This window comes from Stegodyphus dumicola, chromosome X2 (genome assembly GCF_044657685.1).
Source record: "Stegodyphus dumicola isolate Sdum_Otavi_A_Nest chromosome X2, ASM4465768v1".
NCBI classification, from domain to species: Eukaryota; Metazoa; Arthropoda; class Arachnida; order Araneae; family Eresidae; genus Stegodyphus; species Stegodyphus dumicola.
The window spans coordinates 13,990,952-14,010,426 of NC_140781.1; the positions used below are offsets into that span (position 1 = coordinate 13,990,952).

General features: G+C 32.0%; 1 protein-coding gene across 2 annotated transcripts in view; it reads right to left on the reverse strand.

Annotated features, from left to right (window-relative positions):
• Positions 1-19,475, reverse strand: part of Strip (striatin interacting protein) — a 154,802-nt gene that overhangs the window by 71,863 nt on the left and 63,464 nt on the right. For both annotated transcript variants that reach the window (XM_085809746.1, XM_085809745.1), the window contains exons 5-9: positions 15,559-15,734; positions 15,298-15,425; positions 10,238-10,426; positions 3,778-4,131; positions 1,581-1,652 (exon numbers count right to left, since the gene is read on the reverse strand). In XM_085809746.1, coding sequence (XP_085665872.1) covers positions 1,581-1,652; positions 3,778-4,131; positions 10,238-10,426; positions 15,298-15,425; positions 15,559-15,734 — 919 coding nt within the window. The remainder of the gene's footprint in view (positions 1-1,580; positions 1,653-3,777; positions 4,132-10,237; positions 10,427-15,297; positions 15,426-15,558; positions 15,735-19,475) is intronic.

Below are 19,475 nucleotides of genomic sequence, written 5' to 3' on the forward strand. Positions count from 1 at the left end.
GTATGTAATTCAAGTTTTAATTTTAACTGACCAACTTTTTATGGTAGGGAGTTAGCCAATCAAGAGATGTAAGTTTGCTCTGTAAATGTAAACTTGTTTGTAATGTTAAATGAGAGTTCTGTTGCAGAATTGTGCAAATATGAATTAGTTCTTTTTAGTTTCTTATTGGTTTATATAAATTATGTCTAGTTCCTTTTTGATTTATATGCACATTCGTGTCGGTGAGGTTTCTGTAGACAAGGGTTTCTAAAATGCATTGGTTTCTAAATTAATTTTTCTGAAAATTAAAAAAAAGAAATTTAATTTATTACTAAACTTTACATTGCTTATTTCTCAAAATACTTCATTATTGTTATTTTCCTTTTAGACCTTTAATTTTTAATTGCTAATTTCTCAGGGCACCATTTTATTGGTATTTCTTTATGGACATTCTTCACTATGTATTGACTTTTGGTTTTGACTTTTACCCTTGCCTGAATGAATGACAAAACACGAACTGAATGATTGAAGAGTTAGGTTTGGAGGCAACTTCCCCTTGATAAGTCTGTCTCCTGCCTGCTCAACAGTCATTTATGCATTTAAAAAAAAATTTTTTAGATTAATTTTAATTTGGTAATTGGTGAATTTATTTTCATTGTTTGGTTTTGCACTTGATTTACTTATGCTATCTGAATTTAAATGATATTGTAGATAAGTTGGAAAATTAAACCTTTATATGTTTGCACTTTTTTTAATTTTAACTTTAAATTTGCTTTTTTACGTATTTACATGTTTGTTAAAATTTAAATTTCATTCCTTGCAGCAGTGGTGCAAAGAATTAATTAAATTTATATTTAAATTCAATTTATTCTTTTAAATATATTTAATATATATAATATTTGAAATTTTCTTTGGCAATTTAAAAAAAAAATAATTAACTCCCAGAGTTTGTTTGATGTGGGGAACAGTCTAAGCTTTTATTCCATGCTTAAGATGTCGACATCGTACTGATTTTTTACTATCCTCTCATTTACCATTTTAAAAACTGAATTCTCATCAGAGTCGTCTATTTTTTTTAAATTAACCGCCTTCAAAACATCTTCCTCTTCACGTCTCAAGTATAAATTTTTTTTTGACTTAAAAATGAGAAGATCGGATGAAGGAAGCCGAGTTTTTTATAAATTGCTAGTCACGGAAAAAATATTATTATAATATTTATCAGGAAATATGAAAAAGAAATACAATACAAGGCCATCTATAAAAGAAAAAGTAGAATTATAACTAACCGTACCTTTGAAAGACCATAGATATGAACATTTTTTAAAAGACTACTGAACTAAACAGATAAATTCTAATCGAACATATTAAAGACGATCCCTGGATGGACAGAAATTGTAATGTTATTTAAGATGACTCAAATTATACAGATTACTAAATATGCAGTTAAAAAAATTTAAAGACATTTACTATGCAAATAAAATTTAAATGTAGTTATTGTTCTATATTTGAAAAATGACCCCCCCCCCGAAAAAAAGAGCAGAGAGACTGTTATGCACAAATCATCATTCAATGTGAAAAAGTATACATAGAAAGCTGATTACCTTTGACAATGGAAGTTTTGATATTTCGTCCTCTCGTTTAATTTGTACTTCAGCTAAGGATACATACACGTGCTACAAAGTAATAAACTGATATTAATCAAAACTCTAATACAGAACAGAAGAAAACAAATTAATCAAATGTTTTGATAACCTAAAATTACAATGAAATATTTTTGTTTAAATTAGAAATGATCACATGAGGGGTAGGGGGTATAAAAAAGAAGAATGAAAATGAATTTAACCCTCTGACTACTAATTAAAAAATATCCCGTTTTCTATCAACGTGAACAAAATATGTCATAAATAAGGTAAATTTAGCATTTGGGATTTTTTGACAAATGCTTTTCACGGCAAAGGCTGCGATACATATGTCCCAGCTGTAGTTAATGGTGGGATACATAAGTCCCACATATAGCTTACTATAAGCACCTATTATTCTGGAAAATTTTATTATATGAAATAGATTTACATTGTATGGTACAGGGGTAAAGCACTCTTTGCATAACCCACATAACCCAACATTATACATTGGGAACTTATATTTGTTTTTTTCTCTATGTTCATCTGCACACAGCGAGACCAGTGGCATTTTGATTTTCCAACTATTGGAAGACGATCCCCAACATTCAGGATATTCTAAGTACCTTTTAAACTAGCAGTAATTTTTTAACTTTTAGTGGACATTTATGCCCCAGTAGTAGTCAAAGGGTTAACTAATCTTGAATTATATTAGGCTGAGTGATAAAGTCCTCTTCAAAACAATCACCACTAATTGCTATACAACTGACCAACCTACTTTCCTCTTCTATCTTTCAACATTCTCTTTAATGCATGTCTAATTTAACACAGCCACTGATGAATCGAAACTGGTCTCAAAGCTCTGATTTTAGATTACAGAATAAAATATATAGCTGCATGAAGTTAGATCTGGACTATATGAAGGTTGCAACAAATTTCTGACTTTTCTTTTAAGCCAAATATTGAACAACAATATTGATAACACGAGAAAGTGCATTATTACGATGTAAGAGCTAAACTGATGCACATAACTCAAGTAGTCTCTGCAAGACATGTCTGGCCAGGACTTTCTAAAGAAAACTAGTTCGCACTCACTTTCCACATGAGGAAAATGATAAAAACCGACCCTGCAGCCAGCCCATTCATCTGGGCTAAAACTAATGTCGAACTACATGTGTTCATAGATCTTAACCACTCAACCATTAGTGGGGCAACAGTATTCACAATTCAGGATTCTTCACCCAAATGCATAGATATAAATTAAAAAATCTGATAAAGCAGATTTAAAATAATTACAAGCATATTTCATTGTACAGCATTTCACATGTATCACCTTTGTCTATAATGATGCACAGAGTAAGCTAGTCAGTGCCACTTCAGTAATCACATAACCTTTATGTCCCTCCCTCACATTCTAGTAGTTATCATAATTTTGGAAATTTGTAAGACTTTCTTCAGAAATTAGGTCAAGTAATAAAAATATCAAGGGCCTTAAAGTGATCTGCGACTTGTCATCAAAAGACTGTTTAGATGATATCTCATTTCTTTCCCGCAACATTTCCACATTTCACCTACATTTAATGTATAAGATTATTAATTCTCCCATTACTTCAAAATTTGCATTAAAATTACATGAAAACTAGTACTGTGAATAACTATTCAAGTGTCATAAACAAAAGTCACACACTGCATATTTAAAATCAAATGTAATTAAACATTTAAACAATTAAATTATTAAGCTTACAAAGAGAAAGACTAAAAACCAGTACTCGTATGTCTAGCAATCAAGTTCTGAACACAACTAAAAATTAAAACCACTATTTCTGCAAGCAAGAGATATGGCTAGAAAGCAAAACAGCTTTAATACTTATAGCACACACAGGGTAAATACAATTTTTAGACATTTTGAGAAAGAAGTTCATATGTCTACTTTTAATGCAATGTTATGAGATATGCCTGTGATTTAAATTCACTATTTTAGAACTTTAAGAATACGGATGTATAATAATATGTACAATATTTCCAGAAATATAGTTGTCTGTTTATAAAAATAATCACATACTACACATAACTACTGACTATAGTGAAAATCAAATTGAAGGGGGCATACAAATAACCACTTTCAAATTATGTTCCAACTATCTAAAAAATTATAAAAATAAAAATGATGCATTTGAACCTGTTTTAAAACTTTAAGACCTTCATGAATAGGAAGAGGCAAACCAGCTAGAGATGTCTGATCATTGTTCAATTGAAAACCCACAAACTTCATGCGAGTATGGTCTAAAAAGCTATCTATATCTTTTGGCCGAACTTTTGGAACCCAAGGAAGCCCTTTATTTTGAGGTATTATGCCATGATCAGAAAGAGATGTAGGCAAAGGTGTGGACGGTCGTGGAGTTGGGGGTCGATATTCTTCTTCAACAGCTTGATGCTCTTCAATATAACGCAATTCATCATCAGTTCCACTATCACTTTCAAGGTCTTGAAATGCCATTGAATCATCCATACTACTCTGCTTTACTAAGGTTTGCTAAAAAAATATAAATTACAAATTAATCAAACTTTGGAAGATAAAACCAGTAGTATAAAATACATTTAATCTAAACAACAATCTATTTGCCTTTTTTTTTTTAATAGCTATTTTGGGAATGAAAAACCACCACATACCACTAGCTATTGTGCGAGTCTAGGAGAAAGGCAGATGGACTATAATCTTGTTGTGAACTGGGTAAAATGTCTAGACATTTTTAGCATCAAGAGATATGTCCTAGGATATACCTTAAACACATTTTTAAATAACAGATTTCAAATACAATGAATGGAGCTGAAAATAATCCACTGTGAGAAGAAAAAGGTTCCCAATGACAACAGCGAGTTAAATTGGCAATTTATCAAAAGATGAGTTCCCGCAAAACAAAAAGTGATCTTGAATCATGAAAATCTTGAAACTAAACAACAGTGTGTGCTTTTTGTAATGGCATAACCACTAAAATCTATTTAAATGATTTTAAAAAGTGTTAAAAACATGCTGCTAAATGCCAGTGTCTGGTGTCCATTTTCAAGAAAACAACACTGTGGGGGGAGGAGGGGGAACTGAAAGCTTTCAGATTTTACATTATGCCCAAAGGGGTGCTTTCTTAACGTTTAGCATGTAACCTTTATTTATTAAATATCATGTTCTTCACACTTAAACCATAAAATCCAGCAGCAATATTGCAAAATAATTTTATCTTTAGATTTTCCAATAAACAATCTTGTGCACTGGAGATAATTTTTTCCCTCATATGGTGTTGCCATTGCTTGCTTTGAAATCGTTGAGTTTGTTAATCAAACATGTTACGAAGATGTTACAAAATATAAGATCGATAATATTTCAAATTCCAAATTCGGGCTTCCAGATGCTCATATTCGGGTCTAGAAATACGTTATTCAAAATTTGATGGTTTTAGGTACCGTTGTTTTATCACAATACAAGAAGCATATACATACATTTAAGCAGATTCTTCATTATTTAATTTCTTTAAATATAACACAGGGTTCTAATATTTGGTGGCAACAATTTGAAAAGTGAACTGACATTTATAGTGAGCCAACGCAAAATAAAATTAATAGACCTTCTGGGCTAATGCCATTCAGGCTAAAAAAAAAGGGACATTTCCAATTAATAGCACTTTGGGCTAAAAAAAAAAAAAAAAGGTACAGTCTCATATCTCCCATTCTAGAAGGCCGACTGATGAAATTCAATTTGCTTTTTTCATGTCTCAAAAGTGTGACATAGGATATGTATTAGATTTATATATAGCATTGTTCTAATATAGGTATTTTGACAAAAAAAATCGGACTTTTTCTGAAATGACACACCAATTTTTTTCCATATTTCGATTCTACGGCTGAAATTATGCTAAACTGCCAAGTTTTGTAAAAAATCACATGAGTAGTTTTCAAAACATTGACTCTCAAAATTTTAACCCCTCAATGCTTATTGATCTATACAGTCAAATACCGAAAATTCGCCAACCTGAAATCCGCCAACTCCTGAAATTCGCATTGCCTCTCAAAATATAAACATTCGGTTTATAGGTTCTAGAAACCACAACACTGAGTACGAAATATCGAAGAAAAAATACTTACCGAATAATGACGTCATAATTACCGAATAATAATGAGTCATAACGGAAATACCCAATTATTGACATCGTGATAAAAGTTTTTTCTTCTCTAATCTCTGCATCGAGGTAAGAAAGCAGATGATTCACTCAAATCTTCTTTCAAGTTCGATTCACGTTGTTGTATTTTCTAAGCTTTGTTATTTCATGACATTATTTAGTGCTGCCTTTTTTTTATTTGGATATCTTGTGGATAAATTAAGAATATTTTAAATTTCATACAATTACAGATATGCACTCATGATTTCAATGCTTGCAACGTTGAAAAAACGTAAACATGTTGCATTGATGGTAATGCAAAAAGTGCAAGGTGCATTTTATAGCACAATCATATGGAATTGCGATACGATTGCGTATAATATACGGAAAAATAAAGAAAAGCTGTTGAAATTTTATAGCTATAGTGATTCTAACACTGGAATCCGAAACAGGAAATCTTTGCATGAGGGGAAATCTTGATGCTGTGTACATATAATACAATGAATAATATAATCAATTTATACATATGTAATAATAATTTAATGCATATAATAAATTATTGCAATAATGTATATAATAATTTAATTAAATGTATCTACTATGCCCTACTTATTTTGCAGTTTTAGTCTGAATATTATGATTTATCTTTCTGCCTTGAAATACGCAAAATCCTAAAATCTGCATAAGCTCTGGTCCCGACCAGAGGAGGAGAAAGCGGACTTTGCAAATTTCTGGACTTCTACTGTATTCCCAAATATTTATTCTGTATGCCAGGATATTTTAGATTTTTGACATGGAATACAAGATTTCCTCCAATGCTGAACATCTCTCTTGATACTTGACCAAATAAATTTTGAAGAGATTCATTTTATTGTTGGTTTAATTCCAAGATATGATAATCCTTGAAATTGATGAACTATTTTCATATGATAATTCTTAGGTACATAAAGTGTAATATGCTGTGTTGAAGTATCACATCATAGTTTTTTCCCCAGATTGAAGGGAAAACTGTTTAACCCTCTAAGCAGCAAGATAGAATATTTTTTGTGATACCTGTAAGAACGTTTATATACATGCATATTAATATATGTCAAAGAAATTAAGGCAATATATCAAAAGAAAACAAATCCAGGTATGAAATACCAGGAGAAGTTTTACAATAAAATCAAATAATAATAATAATTTTTTCTCATAGCAGTTTTGGGAAAGTTGTGCTTTCTTAGTGAAAACCCTGGCCCCTCAGAGGGTTAAAGAAGATGCTTTATCGGGCGGGCTTTTCAGAAAATGCATAGATTAAGGGCTTGTAGCCAGTATACACCGTGAATTTTCATCCTTCTAACGAATGTCTGTAACATTCAATGGAAAGATAAATTGTGACAAGTTCACAATCATATGTATGGTAATTTTGGTGTGTGAGGTTAAGCTTCTTGGAATAAAATCCGGTTTCCAGCTATCATTTTCCAATTGTTGTAAAACTGAACCCAATTCAATGCATCTGAGAACAATAAAAAAGGTAATTCATTTATCTACATGAGACAGAAGAGCAACACAGCCGGGTCACAGTTGCTAAGACAACGTAATAAGATGCAGATACGCACATGCTACCTTTATGGTATTTTATTCAACTACAAATAATATTACCAAATTAATACCAAATCCTTTATTTTTCACATCTAGTAGTAAAACTAGTGTTCTCTTAAAAAAACATAGGGTTTTAAAAGTGCGAAACCTGTTGCCACAAAAAGATAATACAATAATATGCAAAGTGAACATTTATAATCATTAAAATATCTGTAAATTACTTAATTACCTTTTATGCCGTTACAAGTGCCTATAAAACAAAAGTGACCTCTCTGCATTATTTACAATATGATAGCTGATATAAATATATATAAATATATCTCAAAACCTTTTTTACAAAAGACAAAAATAAATCAAAATCGTTGACTTGAATTTAAGCTGCAGTTGCACTCTTTATTAATACAGCATAGGAAAAGAAACATGCTAAACTCTCAAAAGTATTCTTTAAGTTTAATACTTCTAAAACACAAATTTCAAAGATGTTACAGAAATTTGAATACTGTAGATTGCAAAGAAAAGGATGACAACATATTATAGTGTCTTTAAGAAAGCAAAATGAGGTGAACATAAAAAAAGGTTTCTCTTGCTAATAACCTTTAAGTTTGTAATATTTATCACATATGTAAAATTTAAATGTCCTTATCATTCAGTTAGTCTCAGAGCATTACTATTCTAGGGTACATAATAAATCTATTGCAATGTGATCTAAAAAAAAATGTTGGCCAAATAATAAGTAGAAATTTTGCATATTCTTTCAGAAATACACCTGACATATAAGTGGTTATCAAATTACTGGAAACAATATGCAATTTTTCCTTTTACATGCAGTACAAACACCTTTGGCATATAATACTCCCTGAATTTGACTAGGAAGAGAATTATACACTATAAATAGTGAGCTTGTTTTGATGTTACTGTTAGACAAGTGAGATAACTCACAAAACAACATAAATAGTGGTTTATACTCCTTTTATGGAGAAACTGTGCAAATTCCTACAAAGACGCTACTAGTAAATTCGATTTCTAACTTTATTTCCTACAACAAACCACAACAGTTCAATGACAGTAAGGAATGGAATACAGTGGAGCCTAAGGACAATATCTTCCTCATACAGCTAGGTAGGTATATCTGCTGCACGGACAACAGTATTATCACTTTAGAAACATTTACCTCTTGCATCCATCACATAATGGATTGGATTGCGCTAATTGTGGTAAGGCACAATAGGTCCACTTGCTTCAGGAAGGCATAGCTTTGTGAAGGACTTCTGAAGCGACAATAGCTAATACTTTTGTTTCTCCTCGGGAAAACCACGAAAATACCCATGCAGTCAGTTTGTTTGCAGGGATTTAAACATGTTATTGACTTAGCCTGGGTTGCATTACAGGCATCACCTTGGTAGGCCAAAATTCTGACAATATCTTTAGCAATCATTCACTTTTTTAGTGTAACAATGACCTGCAAAAAACCAGAATATGGCTGCCAAATCCAGCCGCCCCATACTTGACATGAGATAATCTAGATTATGTGCTGCTTTAAATGTTCTCCACACCCCGTTTATGGAAAATAATGGACAGGTGATCAGCTTGACCAAATGGCATCCATTGACCAGGATTGTGCTTACGACAATAATGAAGGTGACATTTTCACATCTGTTACGCTTTTTTTCTCTTTTTTTTATTACTAATTTGCTGTAAAAATTTGTTTGTAACAGTCACTTGATGATGTAGTAACAGCCATGATAATAGTGGTCAATATTGAAACCTCCAAATGAAGACAATTTGACAGTTGTCTTCTTTTTCAATGCCCCAATTCACTTCAAAGCCTGTTGGTCTTTTTCACTTAGTATTCTCTTTCATCTACTATCATGATACTATTGCAGATGTTTTACCATAAACTCTGCACGTTGTTATGACTTTTAGTACCACAACTCGAAAAATACCTAATATTTTGCAAGTTGCACATATACATGTTTCAAAGCAGGTCATTATTAACTACAAGTATTAAGTCAATATTAACTACTTGAATTTATCCTCTTTCAATATAAAAAAAGTCTGAAAACTTGCTTTTTAAATTTAACTACAGTTAGGTTAACAGTACAGAAACGTACCCATAATTTGAAGGGTAGAGTGCTAGTTACTTCATGAATATGAAGTACATATACAGAAAATGCTAAGACTTTCCATTATTTTGGTAATTATTTCAGATGTCTATAACTGCTCCTGTTAAACAATAAAATAGCAAAAGTTCTTACATTTCATATCTCAGTACATAATGAGCTGAAAAACATGCATAATTTTAGTTTCTTTTAATTTCACTTGGCTAGCAAACCTGAAGTTATTAAATACTGACTAAAAATATCATATTTTATAGAATATATCACTGGCAAATTTTGAAAGCTGGCATGCTACAAAATAGACAGGTATTTTATAGAATGCCGAAAACTGGCCAACAACGTATGAAATGATAAACATTTTATATACTTCCTAAATATTCTATAGAAAGAAGGCCAAACGACAAACTGGAAAAGTAAGGATACATCTGTGATTCGTCTTCAATATCCATGCACTTAATAAATTCATACATAATTCACACCTGATTTATTCAACTTAGGATTAGTTTTAATTTTACTTTTTCTGTTTTGAGTTGCTGCCAAAAGTAATAATGAAGCCTTGTAAGCAACAGGAGTGACGTCTGTTCATATTGTTCTTGAATTCAATAAAAGGGTCTTTTCAGTCTTGTTATGTGCAGTTACTAATACAAGTTGAACTTTACGAATAGTTGCTTAACAATTCAAGTTAAGACCTAGCCTTACAAATAATTTTAAATTGGCTAGAATCTTACAAACTATTGCTGCCAGGAATTTTTATTTACATTATTTTAAGAATGGAACTACATTATAAGCTTACTCTTTTGAAAGGTCTATTATTCTTTCTCTGCTGCTGTGCTTCAATCAGGTCAGCTGCAGAAGCAGGAGGTGATGCTGCTCTCATCGTTCTTGTAACTTCAATGGTATCATCTGGTACAGGTGGTAGACCTGCTTCGGTACGATATTTTGATTTCAATTTCCGTAATTCTTCAGTTCCACCTAAAGAGACCTGAAAACAAAATTTGATAGTGTTATACATAATATCCATGACATAAAAAATGCAATCTTCACAATTTGAATATAAATGAATAGGTATTGCAGCAATGCAGGAATTTTACTAACACAGCTATCCCAGACGACGTTTTTGCAATGCTTTCTATAATATTTCTTAAAAGTGATGTATATGAAAAGACAACCATTTCACATAAAATTAGTGTTAAATACTTTTCTATACATTTAATTATTTTAGCAATGCTAACCAGTTGACTAAGCAGTTCCCAGCCTGTGATATGGATACACCTAAAGGTATGTAACAGCTCAGTCAGACAGACATGAAAAAATGATCAATAACGACACAAAACAGTGAAACATAATAATAAATGCTGTTAAAAAAATCAAAGTATTTAGAAAGTGTAAACTTGTCATTGCATAAACTGGAAAGGTAATGGCAAAAATTTCTAAAATCAACCATTACCAACCAAAATAAATAACAAAATAAAATAATACAATAATCAGTTACAAATTGACCCACCTGTTAAGATAGATATCCATATTACACTCATGTCCATAAATTAAGCATAATTCGGATTCACGCAGAAATCGAACTCTAAAATAAATATATCACCTGTAAAATCACTACACACATCTTCAAGAATCATATGCAAATTTCAGGAAGTAACCAGATGACACCGACGGTACGTCACTATGATGACAGTGTAAGAGAGTGATATATAAGAATACAGGCAAAGAAGTAAAATTGTTTGCAGGCACTTTATAAGCATTTCAGTGCAATAACCAAATAGTTATGACACAAAGGATGCATTTGGATGATTTTTTACGTGGTAGAATTATTGGCCGTCTGGAATGTGGGCGTACCTAACTGGAAGTATCACACGAACTTGGAATTGCCCAGAGTGTCATCTCCAGGCTTTAGCAACAATTCCAAGATGATGGTAATGTGAGTAGACGTTACAGCACAGGTCGCCCCAGAGTTACAACGACGAATGAGGACCGGTATTTGGCAGTTACTGCCAAAAGAAACAGGCGGAGCACAGCCTCCGACCTGTCTCGTCAGCTCTCTTCAGCCACTGGTACGACAATTTCAAGGCAGACCGTATACAGACGCTTAGGGCAGATTGGTCTATATGCTTGTAGACCTGTCAGATGCGTTCCACTTACTGCAACTCATTGTCGCCTGCGGTTAGGCTGGAGTAGAGAGCATGCATTGTGGACACCGCAACAGTGGGCTTGTGTGATGTTTTCCGACAAGTCCAGGTTTAGTTTGCAGTCTGATTGTCGCTGGATTTTCATATGGAGAGCTCCAGGTACCCGCTACCACCAAGAAAACATCATAGAACGACACCGTCACAGTGGTGCAGGAGTGCTCGTTTGGGGTGGAATTATTCCGAGTTCCAGACTGACCTGCATGTTCAAATTGGAACCATGACAAGCCAAATCTATCGGGACATCATTCTGGAATAACATGTATGTTTTTTCGGGGCGCCATGGGCGCACAATTTGTGTTTATGGATGACAACACCCGTCTTCACCGTGCAAACATCGTAAGCGAATGCCTTCAATCAGAGGATATCACCTGTATGGACTGGCCAGCATTCTCACCGGACTTGAATCCAGTAGACCACGTGTGGGACATTCTTGGCTGACGAGTTGCAGCCTGTCAACCTCCTCCTACATGTCTACCGGAACTTCGGAGAGCATTGCTTTTTGAGTGGTGTAATATCCCCCAAGATCAGATTGATAATTTGATACTCAGCATGCCTAGGCATTGTACGGACAGTATTACATCGTCTGGGAGACATACAATGTATTAACAATCATACCAACAATGTAATATTGGTTTTTGTAAATAGGGTTTTTTTTTTTTTTTTTTTTTTTTTTTTTTTGTAATTTGCTCCAGGGAGAAAAAATTGCTAATTTTTTTAATAATATCATACATATAGAACCTTTTTTTGCTCTTTACCTTTTGTTTAATAAATAAGCTTTACAAATGAGTCAAATTTGTTTTGCTTCTAACTCTTCCTTTGCCAGATTTTGCATTATCCTTAATTTATGGACATGAGTGTAGATATTTTTAGCAGTAAGTAAATCATGAAGTGAGTAATGCAGTTCTCTTTCTTTACAACAGTCAAAGTAGTATACTGATGGAGTTTTGTTTAAATTTTTTATGCATGAATTAAATATAATGTATAAAGACAGATAAGGGGTTAAAAGCAGATCTTTGTTCAGAATTGAAATTATAGTAGACAATAGTTATAATTCTCATCTGTGCCAAGCACTTCCAATGAATCACTGGGTGTGTAAAAGATAACAGAACTAGTAAGAAAATTCCAAATATTGGTTCCCCTTCCCAGAACAAAAATACTGGGATCAATAATTAAAGTACGAATTTTCATTCATAGGAGATGAGGACATTTTCATCGCACAAGACATGGGAAGGTCTTATCAAACAGAAGTACAACCCCTTCAACAGCACTACATCACTTAGAAACCAAATGTTCCAATTAAAAACAAAAAGAAATACAGTCAAAAGTCGTTAATTCGGATACCCATAATCCGGAATGATCTATAATCCCTACTTCAAAGCAACAAACTTTCTGTGCATGCGTCGCATTGAGGCATGCGCATAGGCATTTATGCGTGCGCATAAGACCTTTACGGCTGCGAATATGCGTGTGCGCACGCGCATGATATGTTTACGCATGCGCATTGAATGTATAACGGACGGTATAAGCTAAGCTAAAATTATCTAATTCAGTGAACGTTGCAGATTGCGTTGTTCCTTAATCTTCGAATTGGATCCGGCTTATTATTTTTTGCAGACTGTTAGAGCAATTTTATAAAAGTAAGCTTGAACTTTCGATTATGTCAAATAGAATTTCCGATATATATTTACTAATATGTAAAGGATCTACAAAGCAAAAGTATGTTTCGAAAACCGAAATCTATTTATCAATTTCACACTTATGTTTCTCTAACCATTCCGAAATCTGTTTATCAATTTCGCGCTGCTCTGCGGGGGGTGGGGGAAACGACACAGCGCGCAATGAATTGGAAGTTGATCTGTCAGCTCTATCCTTATCTTCAGGGCAGATGTTTTTATTTTATTTGGCTTATAATTCTTTACTAAATGTAGTATTTCATCTCGATGTACTCGGTCTTTGATATGATTTAGATCAAGTTCCTCGTCATTATAATTCGCTTCCGATAGTGGAGAAAGTGACTCAGAGGTTATTGAAAACGAAAAAATTTCGATTGACAAATTAGTCGGTATTCTCGACACAGCAATTATAGGATTTGAACAACGGAACTTTGTAACTGAACAAGAAATTATGTCTGTTTATAGAATTAAAGAGAAAGTATCATCATATAAAAAACGAAGCAACTTAAACAACTTACATTGAAAGAAATGTTTAACAAAGTAATCAAATAAATATTAAGCTTTTTTTTTTTGTAAATTTTGATACCCTTTAGATCATAATTGTTCTTTATTTCATAAATTACGGTTTCATATTTTTAATTTTGTAATTTCTGCATGCCATCTTACCAGATTTAAACTGATGATCTATAATCCGGAAAAATCGATAATCCGGAATCGCCGAAGTCCCAACGAGTCCGGATTAACGACTTTTGACTGTAAATGTTTTTCAATGTCTGTCTGAGTCCTAATGCAAAATCCCATCTATCACCAACTAAAACAGACAATAAAAAATGCACTTACAGCATCTCACAGAATATTACATAAAATCCATACAACTGCTGATAATGCAATTGCTCCATGTATTAAAGATACTGCTCATATGTATCACAAACATTTCATTTTGTTCTACTGAACATTCAGAGTTTTTTTTTTTTTTTTTTCAGATTCACAACATGTATTTTTACATGTGAATTGATTTTAATTTCTTTTCAAGAGATATCTGAATGTTTCCATTGAAACTGAAGCTTTCTTCAAAATAATTTATAACATTATGGCTGACAGAGAAGTGAAATTCACTAACAATTATATAAATGCATTTGTTTTATTTACTTTTAAAGTCAAATGAATTTAAGTGTATTATTCAATAAAAGTGTCTTACATTAGAAGAAACATAAATAATGCAAAAATATACTTTATTAAGGAAGACTTTTTGTAAGTAGTAAAGAAATTGAATGTGCGAGTATTTGTGAGACCAAGTCTCATGACAAAGTCAACTCCATGCCTTTGGATATGTCATATATGGCAACACACACAAATATGCATATCCAAGAATAAAAAATGAGTATAGTATTATGATGAGAATTGTTTTGAAAAATGAATACCTTGATAAATAATTTTAAAAGCTTTTCTTTCTTTCTTTTTTTTTTTTAAGTTTATTAAATGACTTCTTCACATTTGCACCTTTTGATTTTATCTCTTTGTTGCAATACTTCCATTTGCATAATTTTATCCTCTGTCTTCTTATTTTTTTAGGATGTGCAAAGGTTAATTCTGGGACATTTTTGCTCTGCAATCATAAATACTAAAATATGATGCATAAACAAATTTTTGAAATATATTGCTATTCATCTGATCAGTTGGCAAGGAATTAAACCACGACTAAATATTAATGATACTTTTGGAGAAACAAACTGGTCTCCCATGCTCATATAAATGGCAATGATTAAGTCACGATGCATATTATTCATGTCCACATATAACAACCAATAGAGTGCAAACGAAAGTTTTTCAACTTGATCAACAGTACTAGTACTTCCTGATGCAAATCACAGAAGATAACACATTTTTAGTCACCAAGGTAATTTCTTTTATTATGTTAATCAGTAACTTTCATGAGAAGACTTATGAAATGTAAAGAAAATAAACAATAGAAAAGAACAAACCAAAATTGTTTTCCATAAAAGGAGTAAAATCTTCTTAACTGGAAAATGTGGAGCACTACCACTGCAGAACCTTGTTACCATTTGGAATAGTGTATGAGCTAATAAATCCTCTCCAAACAAAGGCAAAGCTTTAAAAAAAGTAAAAATTTAGAATGAAATAGCATGTAGTGCAGCATAAAATACAAACCTTCTGATCAAAATTCAGAAATATTACGTTTTGATACTTGAATTACATAAGCATACTTTTTGAAATATACATACCAATCTCTTTATGAAAATTTTCTCGACATCTCTTCATTTCATCAGTATCAGATTCACAAGGAACACGCATAACTTCAACAAAAGTATACAAAACATTTAAAATTATACGTAGATCTGTACTATCACCCAAAGACACAGCTGGCTTTCGAAGAGCAGATGTAGCAGCACTGCTATTCCTAAAACATAAAACAAGAGGGGGAAAATAATTAAATTAGATACATATCAGAAGAACAAAAATTGTAAGAACAAGCATTATCAGAAAGTGAGACAGGATTATCAAAACTGTAATGCAGCATTTTTCTTACATTCACCTGAATTAGTAACTAAGAAAACATTACTCAATACCTAGGAAGTTTTCTTTTAAGATCAGAATTGTAAAGATCAAAACGAAATCTGAAGCACGAGCTTGAGAGAAATCTGAAGAAAAATTATTTGAATCTGAGCTATGATTCATATGCATACACAAATTTTCAAGTCTGAGTTTAAGATGCAAGTTTATGCCTGCTTCCTATCAAATGATTTTCAGAATCACATGATGAACAAAGTAATATATCAACACCTAGCATACATTTTCATCACATTACTTAAAAGAACTGGAAAAAAATTACTTGAACTTATTTCACAAAATATATTTTAAACTAAAACACATATAAATGAGCTTGATTATTTATAATTTCTGATATTTTAAATGCAAACATCTCTCTCATTGTTACCACTTCTAAAACTGACCAGTAATTCTAGTAACTAAGAAAATATTACATTGTATATTAAATAAATAAGCATCAGCATTGAGAATTAAAATTTTTCTTCCATAAGATAATCTTTTCTAACATAACCATCAAACGTATTTCCAAAGCTTTAATTTTATCCTTCTTTCAGCGTCATATAATTAATTTATCACATTGACTGTCATACAACACTCTTCAAATTTTATGTTATAGTCCTGAAATGTTAATACAGTCAAAAGTCGTTAATCCGGACTCGTCGGAACTTCGGCGATTCTGGATTATCGATTTTTCTGGATTATAGATCATCAGTTTAAATCTGGTAAGATGGCATGCAGAAATTACAAAATTAAAAATATGAAACCGTAATTTATGAAATAAAGAATTATGATCTAAAGGGTATCAAAATTTACAAAAAAAAAAAAACGCTTAATATTTATTTGTTTACTTTATTAAACATTTCTTTTAATGTAAGTTGTTTAAGTTGCTTTGTTTTATGTGCTAATACTTTCTCTTTAATTCTATAAACAGACATAATTTCTTGTTCAGTTACAAAGTTCCGCTGTTCAAGTCCCGTTAATTGCTGTGCCGAAATTACCGACTAACTTGTCAATCGAAATTTTTTCATTTTCACTAACCTCTCTGTCACATTCTTCACGTCTTTATCCATTTTTTGCAGCAATTCCACTTTTTGTTTGATGGACATAGAAACATACTTTCGTTTTGTACGATCCTTTGGGATCTCCAGAATCGGAAATTCTATTTGACATAATCAAAAGTTCAAGTTTACTTTTATAATATTGCTCTTACAGTCTGCAAAAAATAATAAGCCGGATCCAATTCGAAGATTAAGGAACAACGCAATCATCAACATTAACTGAAATAGATAATTAGATAATTTTAGCTTATACCGTCCATTATACATAAAACGCGCATGCGAAAACGTATTCTGCACTTGCGCACACGCATATGCGCAGTTGTAAAAGGTCTTACGCGCATGCGTAAACACCTATGCGCATGTGTCAACGCGGCGCACGCGCAGAAAGTTTTTAGCTTTGAGGTCCGGATTATAGATCATTCCGGATTATGAGTGTCCGAGTTAACGACTTTTGACTGTATTAAACCTAACTCCTGTCTATGCAATTAATAAAGTTTAATAAATCAAGGATTTGAAGGCATCAAGGTAGTTTATACCTGCTTTTGACGTAATTTCGGTTAAGTTTATTTCAAGTTTGAAAACTCAATGCATGAATGCTTGTAATTTCATTTCCTTAATGCATAAAATATGCTTATATATATATCGTTTTTAAAAATACAAAACATTAGTAATTAACAAATACACCTGGTTCGCATACTTTTCTTTAACCATTAACATAAGTCCATTAATTAAAAATCACTGGCCATTATGCATAATAATTTTCTGTAAGATAACATTTTTCACAGAAAACCAAAGCCATGAATGGTCATTTTAGAAAGGGTATACTATATATGCCTGCTTATTATAATGCAATTCCACTTACGGTACATATTTTACAATAGCACCTAGTATACAATGGTTACAGAACATAGGATTAATGTTGGCTAATTGACACAATTACTTTTTATATTATAACATATAAATAGGTTCTATACCTTGATATTTAATAGATATAGTATCTTCCACCTCAAAAATAGGTAATGTTTAAAAGAGTAACTGTTCTCAAAGCAGCATTTACTTATACAGTACTAAGTCCAAGATATAAACATTATTAAAATAAATGGAGGTATACAAATTTATGCTTTTCATTCATGGGATAATATTTGGTCACTGGGATCATTCTTGTGACTACTGGTTTACAGTACAGACAGCCCATCAAGAGAAGACTTAGCCATGTCTGCATCCCTATCTATCTTTAGATAAAATGAGATTACAGAGCACAACTGCAATTTTGGATGGCTTCTATGTGTCTCATTCTATAGTGAAATGATCCCTCTTTCTAGCAGATGAGGTCAAGGCTCTTCTTGTCATGGACAAACTATATTTATGGTAGATATTTTATCTATTATTTCCAACCTATAAGCCTCTGCCATGCAATTTCTCTTGGAGCTTAGCTACAAAGTACCTTTATTAACACTGCAAAGTACAGTGCATGTTCATGCTTAAGCAAAAGGTTCTAAAGACTTGTGTTATAATTAGTTGTTTGTTATAATTCTAATTTCATGAATTCAAAGCAACTCAGAAAATGGCCTAACATCTTCAATTGCTGATCAAGCCTTGCTGTCACCCTAGTCTGAAAACTTTCTAACGAAATTCTGAAAGGAAACACACCAAGTACTCTTTTTTTTTTTTTTTTTTTTCAGAAATTACTCCACAAGGAGATATTAGAAAGAGCTGAAGTCAAAAAAGTATTGCCTGCTGAGGGGGAGAGGAGATATAATATTTAGTAACTTAAATGAAAGCACGGCATATTATAATATAGAGAAAAATGTTTTGTGACTACCTTGTCTCAAACTTTTAAGTTAGTAAAAGTGTCCTCGTACGAAATCAAATATTTAGTTATATATTGTTTAATCAAATATTTAGTTAGACTCTAAGAACCATATGTGTTACTTCTCTTGAGGAGATAAATTAAGTGGTGTACGTGAAAGAAATTGGAGTAACTGCAAAATAAACAAGATGCAATTTGAATTTAAATGTTAAATATTTGTGCTTTTAGTTTTTCATAAGCTTTGGTATTTTATTATGGATGCTTTGAAGTTACAACGTAAAACTTTATCCACAACATTTATGAATATGACAAAGGTTATTGCCAAAGAAATTATGAAAACACAAGTGAACACTTTGCAAATTGAATTCATAGCTACATGATAAATTCCAGAGCTCAGAAAGTTTTCAACATGCAATTTCTGAGTTATTACTTGCAGAAGGTGACAAAAAACAAGAAAAGGAGTACATTAAGGATTTCAGTGAAGCTAAAAATTATAGAAAACTGTACCTTTCTTAATTTAAAGGATGAAAATTTTCAAAAAAATTCTGATGACAGATGAATTCAAGAGCCAAGTAATAGAAAGTATCAGTTGCCAAAATTGGAAATTCAGAGACTTAATGGAGATATTAAATCCTTTATGGGATTTTGGAGTCAGTTTTCCAAATATTCATGAGGATGAAGATAAGTTCCAATATTTTATTCAGGTGATTATTCCTAGGTCTTC